The following is an 8,530-nucleotide window of genomic DNA, read 5'->3' on the forward strand; positions in this document are numbered from 1 at the left end:
GCCTGGCCGAGAGAGTGAGACTCCAACTCAAAAAAAAAAAAAAAAAGAAAGAAAAGAATGTATACATTCTTAAAAAAAATACTGAAAACATTCATCTTAGCAACTTCTGATAAAAAGAAAAAAGACAAACTAGATTTTGATGTACCACTGACTTTTACCAAACTTGTAAGCGCTAGTTTATGAACAGGATCACAGCTCCTTTCCCAGTTACTAATACCCTGATTGCCTCAAATCCCCAGCGGGAATCACAGCTCTTTTCCAGTTACTGATACCCTGATTGCCTCAAATTCCTAGCAGGAAGTCCAAAACCCCTGCTGTAGAACCTAGACCTTGGTTCCTGCGGTGTTTCTCTGCAAAGGAGCCAGGGTCACCCCAGCATTCCTGTCTTCACTCTTGGAGTTGTAGAGATTGTGCTTTTTGATGTATTCTTGGACAAGATCTGGCACCAAGTAGCGAATGCTCTGGCCCCTCCGGAGGGCTCTCCGGATCTTCGTGGATGAGATGTCGTTAGGGATCCATTCGTACACCAGGTGAATGTTGCCCTGGTGCTGCCACAGCATGTCAGATTCATAGATGAACTTCTGAGCATCATTTCCAGCCCGAGTGATACATACCAGCCCATAGTCCGCCACGATTTGGGTGATATCCTCACTTTTCCACAGATTGGGAACACCGAAGGACTCTAAGAAATCTGCCCCACACAGCAGCTTGACCTTTGGCACACCTGGGAGGAAGAAGAGAAGAAGGAAACAGAGCTTTGGTTTGGGTTTGCTTTTTTTCTTTTTTTGAGTGGAAGTCTCACTCTGTCGTCCAGGCTGCTCACAGGCCACTGCAGCCTCAACCTGCCAGGCTCAGGTGATCCTTCCACCTCATCCTTCCAAGTAGCTAGAACCACAGGTGTGCACCACCATGGCCAGCTAATTTTTCTTGATTTATTGTAGAGACGAGGTCTCGCCAAGTTGCCAGGCTGGTCTCGAATCCCTGGGCTCAGGCAGTCCTCTCGCCACAGCCTCCCAAAGTGCTGGGATTACAGGCGTGAGCCACCACGTCCAGCCAGAGTTTGCTTTTCTAATAACCCCTGCATTGAAATGAAGGTGTGTGTGTTTCAAGAATGAGGGTCTACAGTTTTCATCAGATTCAGATTCCCAGAAGAGATTCAGGACACCCCCACGTTAAAGACCACCTCAAGAGAAATGAGTTCAGGGTGCCTTTGCTCTGCCTTCTTTCATAAAACTAACACGGAGCATTTCCAGACTCCCACAAGGATGTGGTGTGAAATGAAAACACCAGGGGCTTGCTCAGCTCTAGAGGCTTATCTGCTCTAGCTTGGAGTCCTGGGACACACACAAACCTTTGGATTTGGGCTCTAGGGATTTCTTCTGACTAGGGTCTTGCCTTTGTTCAGTCAACTTCCTCTTCCGTCCCAGTCTTTCAGGCGTAGGTGAGTTCTGTTGGTGACCATAGTTGCCAGCTTCCAGTTTCTCTTGATGGTGTCTAAAATGACAGAACAACAGAATGTTCCTCTTTCTCACAATGTTCCAGTACAATCTTGTTAACCAGAATGAATTCATTATCTCTAAGTGCCAGGAACTACACTACATCCTGGACATGGATTATCTGATTACATCTTCTCAACATGCTGTTTCATATATTTTTTTATTTTTGAGTTGGAGTCTCACTCTGTCGCCCAGGCTGGAGTGCAGTGACACACTCATGGCCACCGTGGCCTTGACCTGCTGGGCTCAGGCAATCCTTCCACCTCAGCCTTCCAAGTAGCTGGAACCACAAGTGTGTGCCACCATGCCCAGCTGATTTTTTGATTTACTGTAAAGACAAGATCTTACCATGTTGCCCAGGCTGGTCTCAAACCCCTGGGCTCAGGCAATCCTCTTGCCTCCACCTCCCAAAGTGCTGGAATTACAGGTGTGAGCCACCGTGCCCGGCCCATAAGTTTTATTATCCCCATATGGTGGGGGAAATGGAAGTTTAGCACGGCACACCCGGCTCCCAGTAGAATCCCTGGGACAGAAGAGGCATTCAATAACAATTTTTAAATGATTATTTATTGTTGTTATTATTACTTTGTAGAGGTGAGGGCTCACCATTGTGCCCGGGTTGGTCTTGAACTCCTGGGCTCACTGTTTCCGCCTCCCAAAGTGCTGGGGTTACAGGTGTGAGCCACCATGCCCGGCCATATTTTTATTTTTCAAGCATATTATTATACTGTTTCAAGCTCTGTTGCCCAGGCGAGCATGCAGTGGCTATTCAGAACCTGCCACAGGTCCCCCCGAGAAGTGTTTAGGTGGGACTGGGTATGGAGCAGTAGACAGTATCCTGCACTGTGGCTCATCAAAGGGACTTACTTTTCAGGCTTGGCAGTGAGAAGAGACTCCACTGCTTGATGGCAAAAAATTCTCCTGCCAGAGATCAAGCTCCTGGACCTCAGCCCCACCCAGCTCGCTCTGGCTTCATGGTAACCTCACGACCCACTACATAGTCAGCTCCGCTGCTCAGGAGGGAAGGGACTCAGTGGCAGGTTCTGGATGTGACTAAGATCCTGCAGGTAGGATTCTCTCCTGAGAGATTTGGGAGGCAGAAGCCACCATTCTGCAGCTGTGGAGCCTGACAAGCAATCTCTCAGGGTGTGAGTGTGGTGGCCAGGCTCCTCACAGTCCACTGTCCAGTCACCAACTTCAGGAGTCTGAGAATGACCAGGTGTGGTGGCCGACACCTGTAATCCCAGTGCTCTGGGAGGCCAAGGTGGGAGGATTGCTTGAGGCCAGGAGTTCAAGAAGCCTGAGACAGTTCAGTAGCAGCAGAAGCAGAATCGGTTTGCTGAGGTCCGACTGCAGCTAAGGAGACAGGACCTTAAAACACCCCAAATTCCCCTCCACTTGCCCTTCTACCACTCTTGCCTAAACGCCTAAGCTCCTTTCCTCTTCAAATACCCAGAGTGCTTTCGATTTCTTGCTCTGAACCCTAACTGTTCTGTTACGGTCAGTAACTGGCAAGGTTCAGAACACTAAGAACAGACATTAGACAGAAGGCCCTTCAGAAAGCACTTCTTTAAAATCTTGGGTTGAAGTCTCACTCTGTCTTCCTGGCTGGAGTGCAGTGCACGCTCACAGCCACTGCAGCCTCGACCTGCTGGGCTCAGGCGATCCTTCCGCCTTAGCCTTCCAAATAGCTGGAACTACAGGAACACACCACCATGCCTGGCTAATTTTTTAATTTATTGTAGAGATGCGGTCTCCCCAGGTTGCCCACACTGGTCTTGAACCCGCGGGCTCAGGCAATTCTCTCACCTCAGCCCCCCAAAGTGCTGGGATTATAGGAGTGAGCCACCATGCCCAGTCTCAGAAAGCCCTTTTATTCAAAGATAACATTAAGAAATAATTAGATGCTACTCTGGTTTCTGAACTCTTTTTTATTTTTGAGTTGGAGTCTCACTCTGTCGCCCATGCTGGAGTGCAGCCTCGACCTGCTGGGGTCCGGCGATCCTTCTGCCTCAACCCTCTAAGTAGCTAGAACTACAGGCATGTGCCACCATGCCTGGCTAATTTTTCTGATTTATTGTAGAGACGAGTTCTCATCAAGTTGCCCAGGTGGGTCTCGAACCCATGGGCTCAGACAATCCACTCGCCTCGGCCTCCCAAAGTGCTGGGATTACAGGCTGAGCCACAGAGCCCGGCTGGTTTCTGAACTCTTAACTGAAACAGTTTCAAAGGCATGAGTGAAGACATTATGATCCCCCATGCTGCCCTGCACACAAAATTAGGCCTGTCCATGATCAAGCAGCACTTGATGCTTCTCTTCCTTAAATTACCTACCTGTCTCTCTCTCTTATTATTTTGTGTGTGTGTGTGTGTGTGTGTGTGTGTGTGTGTGTGTGTGTTGGGATCTCATCTGTAGTCCAGGTTGGAGTACAGTGGCATGATTACAGCTCACTGTAGCCTTGACCTGCTAGGCTCAGGCAATCCCTCAGTCTCCTAAGTAGCGGGACTACAGGCACGTGACACCATGCTCAGCTAATTTTTAAAAATTTTTTGTAGAGACAAGGTCTTGCTATGTTGTCTAGTCTGGTCTCGAACTCCTAGGCTCAAGCGATCCTCCTGCCTCGGCCTCCCAAAGTGTTGGGATTACAGGTGTGCCCACTGCACTGGCCATCATTTATACCCAGGAAGACTGAACGACTATAACATCCCCTTACAATTTTGTCTTACTCATTTAGGGCACAGACAGGCTAGACAGGCGCCTTCTATTTTCTTTTTTTTTTTGAGTTGGAGTCTCACTCTGTCACCCAGACTAGAGTGCAATGGCCGCTCCCAGCCACCGCAGTCTCGACCTGCTGGGCTCCGGTGATCCTTCCACCTCAGCCTTCCAAGTAGCTGGAACTGCAGGCGCGCGCTACCACGTCTGGCTAATTTTTGATTTACTGTAGAGATGAGGTCTCACCAAGTTGCCCAGACGGGTCTCGAACCCGCGGGCTCAGGCAATCCACTCATCTCAGCCTCCCAAATGGCGGGATTACAGGCTGAGCCACCGAGCCCGGCTCCTTCTATTTTCTAACAGAGATATTGTGTAGAAGCAAACATGCAAGCATCTCAAAACGTAACGAAAGACATGGAGGTAAGGAATACCCATCCTCTGTTGCTGTGCTCTACACTCCAGAAGGAAATGTAAACTTCCACTGGAGAGGCATAGCCGAAGCCTTTCCAGCCCTGGCGACAATTCTGCAAATCTGTATGTTCACAGATGCAGGCAGCATTGAAACATGGCAAAAAGACACAGGAGCTCCCTTTGCCACCCACAGACAAAGCTGATTCACCATGGATACCTTAGCACCTTAACAGTCTCTATCCACTCTTTCTGAAGACTTTCCCATGTGTCCACTTCCACCCATTCTGAATTCTTGGTGGCCAGTTCTGCCATGATAACTCGGTGATGGGCAGGGATGAGTCCTTTCTTCTTGTATGCATCACCAACAGGAGAAATGATGCCTTTGATGACTGTGTATTTTCCTGGATAAAGAGTTAGGTTTGATTATAAGGTATAATAAATTAGATTTTATACATTGGAAATATTATAACCAATATTGTTTTGTAATCACAGATTCCCTCCCTTTTTTTTGTGAGTTGGAGTCTCACTCCTTTACCCAGGCTGGAGTGCAGTGGCACGCATGTTCATGGTCACTCCAGCGTGGACCTGCTGGGCTCTGGCCATCCTTCCGCCTCAGCCTTCTGCGTAGCCGGAACTACAGATGCACGCTACCATGTCTGGCTATTTTTAAAATTTTATTGTAGAGACGAGGTCTCACCAAGTTGTCTGGGCTGGTCTTGAACCCGTGGGCTCAGGCAATTCACTCGCCTCGGCCTCTCAAAGTGCTGGGATTACAGGCTGAGCCACCGAGCCCGGTCCCTCCCCTTTTTAAAAAAAAACAGGGATTCAGGTTTATTAATTGATTGATCAATTCATTGAAACTCTGGTAAAATATACTTAAAATGTACCACTGTAACCATTTTAAGTGGACATTTCTGTGATATTAAGTACATTCACACTGATGTACAACCATCACTGCTATCCATCTCTAGAACTGTCTCATCTTCCACAACTAAAACTCTGCATCCATTAAATACTAACCATTCATTCCCCTGCACAGGTTACATTGTGATTGATGTGACCAAATTATTTTGTCAAAAGCTTTTATCAATTTAGAGGGTGCATGCAAGAGTCCACTTCTCTCCAACTTCCTTTTTTTTTTGAATTGGAGTCTCACTCTGTTGCCCAGACTGGAGTGCAGTGGCACACTCCCAGTCACCACAACCTCGACCTGCTGGGCTCCAGCGATCCTTCTGCCTCCGCCTTCCAAGTAGCTGGAATTACAGGCATGCACTACCACGCCTGGCTAATTTTTGATTTATTGTAGAGATGAGGTCTCACCAAGTTGCCCGGGTGGGTCTCGAACCTGCAGGCTCAGGCAATCCACTCACCTCAGCCTCCCAAGTGCGGGATTACAGGCTGAGCCACCGAGCCGGCTCTCTCCAACTTCTGATACTTAATACTATCATGTTTTAATACTTTTGTCAGTGTGATGGGCATACTAGATATCATTTTTTATTTGAGTTCCCTGATTATCAGGATTATCAGCCAGTTTTACCATCCACACATCCATCTACCTATCAGCATACTGCATGATCATGTATGTAATAAAAAAATCTATAAATATACAAAGTCTGTATATATACAAATATTTGCATGTAAATTCATACAAGTCTGGAAGGACATATTTTTAACTGTTTTTTTTTTTTTTAAGGCAGAGTCTCACTCTGTCACCCAGGTTGGAGTGTAGCTCCTAGCTACTGCAGCCTTGACCTGCTGGGTTCAGGCGATCCTTCCACCTCAGCCTTCCAAGTAGCTGGAACTGCAGGCATGAACCACCACACCCATCTAATTTTTTGATTAATTGTAAAGACACGGTCTCGCCAAATTGCCCAGGCTGGTCTTGAACCCCTGAACTCAGGCAATCCTCTCGCCTCAGCCTCCCAAAATGCTGAGATTACAGGTGTAAGCCACCACGCCTGGCCTACTTTAAACTGTTAAGAGGCCAGGTGTGGTGGCTTATACCTGTAATTCCAGCACTTTGGGAGGCAGAGGCAAGAGGACTGCCTATAATCCCAATAAAGTTCAAGGCTGCAGTAACTACTGCTGTAATCGTGCCACTGTGCTCTAGTCTGGGCGACAGAGTGAGTCTCCAAACTCAAAAAATAAAATAAAATTAAAAAATCGCCATGTATATATTTATTATAAGAGACTAAATACGTTATAAAAGAGTAAATATTTATATATTTACCCAATATAGTTACCTGTATTGGGATTACAGGTATGAGTCACCACGCCCAGGTCAAATTTCTAGTTTAGAAAAACCATTATGGGCTAGGATGCAGTGGCTCAGCCTGTAATCTTCCAGCCCTTTGGGAGGCCGAGGCAAGAGGATTGCTTGAGCCCGGGGGGTTCGAGACCAGCCTGGGCAACTTGGTGAGACCTCGTCTCTACAATAAATCACACACACAATAAACTAGCTAGGCATGGTAGCATGTGTCTGTAGCTCCAGCTACTTGGAAGGCTGTGGCACTGCACTCCAGCCTAGGTGACAGAGTGAGACTCCAACTAAAACAAACAAACCACCCAAAAGAAAAAAAACCGCCGGGCTCGGTGGCTCAGCCTGTAATCCCACGCCTTTGGGAGACCGAGGTGAGTAGATTGCCTGAACCCGTGGGCTCGAGACCCACCTGGGCAAGTTGGTTAGACCTCATCTCTACAATAAATCAAAATGAGCCAGGCGTGGTAGCACGCGCCTGTAGTTCCAGCTACTTGGAAGGCTGAGGCAGAAGGATTGCCGGAGCCCAGCAGGTCGAGGCTGCAGTGGCTGGTCACTGCATTCCAGTCTGGGTGACGGAGTGAGACTCCAACTCAAAAAAAAAAACCATTATGGAATAATGTAGACAAAACGCCAGTGGAGAAAGGGAGAATAGATTAAAGAGCAGGGCACTGTGGCATCAGGCTAGCTGGGTGCAGATTTGCCTCCAACAGCAAGTGCTTGCTCTGCTCTGACCTCCCTTGTCCCACTCACACGATTTCTTTACTCTCTACAAAGTCACTGAGGAAAAGAAACAGTATTTACATGCACAGATATAAACCCGTTATGAGTGACTCCCTGGATGAGGTGGAATGATATAAAAGCAATGTTTCCTTATGAAACAAAAACTCAAGTTTTAAGGATTAGAATATCATTACTGTTTCTTCCAATAGACTCTAAGTATATAAATCTGAATTTTTTTGGCAAGTTGCTCAATTCTTCCTGGACAAACCTCACCCTCTTTCTTGGCTAAGTCTCTGATCATGAGAACAGGGCAGCAGGTTTGTACCCAGTTGACCAAATGTGTATTCTGACAGACCCAGTTATATTGTTCTCTGGTCTTAAGATGCTTTTGGTTACTTTCCTACCTGTTCCATTCATGTAGTCCTTGGCCAGCTCAAACAACCTGAGGTGCATGTTGGTGATGGGATTAAAGGAACCACAAGCAAGAAGAACTACTTCTGTCTTCTCTGAATTTTCCATGTTAAGAATTTGAAGTTGTTGGTCTAAATAGAAAACAGTGACACCTTCCTCATTGTCTACAAAGGAAACAAAATAAGTTCAGTGACAGATATTCTGATAGCCTTCCATGTTCTCAATCCAAACAGATGGATAAACAAACTTGGCTTCAATGAGTATGCTAGACGAACTGCAAACACGGCTCTGTTTCTCCATCTCTCCTTGTCATCATGAATTTGCAGCTCTTACCATAAAGGGATGGAATCGACTTCCCCACTCTTTGTGACTTACTTCAGTCAAAAGAACGCAGCAGAAGTGACAATGTGCCAACTCTGAGTCTAAGCGGCTGGCTTTGTACACTTCCACTCCTTTTGGACTGCTGCCTCTGCCAGGAGAATAAGGCCAGGTTAGACTGTTGGGGGACAACAGAACACG

At 47.0% G+C, this 8,530-nt stretch overlaps 1 protein-coding gene across 1 annotated transcript; it reads right to left on the reverse strand.

Annotated features, from left to right (window-relative positions):
* Positions 1 to 134: 134 nt before the first annotated feature.
* Positions 135 to 8,169, reverse strand: NMNAT1 (nicotinamide nucleotide adenylyltransferase 1). Its single transcript, XM_008068628.1, has 4 exons — positions 8,005 to 8,169; positions 4,838 to 5,021; positions 1,352 to 1,494; positions 135 to 724 (listed from the first exon to the last, which is right to left on the reverse strand). The coding sequence occupies exons 1-4, from the start codon at positions 8,117 to 8,119 to the stop codon at positions 324 to 326; spliced, it is 843 nt and encodes a 280-aa protein (XP_008066819.1). The 5' UTR covers positions 8,120 to 8,169; the 3' UTR covers positions 135 to 323.
* Positions 8,170 to 8,530: the final 361 nt, after the last annotated feature.

This window comes from Carlito syrichta, unplaced genomic scaffold, assembly GCF_000164805.1.
Source record: "Carlito syrichta isolate Samal-C Ts95f unplaced genomic scaffold, Tarsius_syrichta-2.0.1 Scaffold311363, whole genome shotgun sequence".
NCBI classification, from domain to species: Eukaryota; Metazoa; Chordata; class Mammalia; order Primates; family Tarsiidae; genus Carlito; species Carlito syrichta.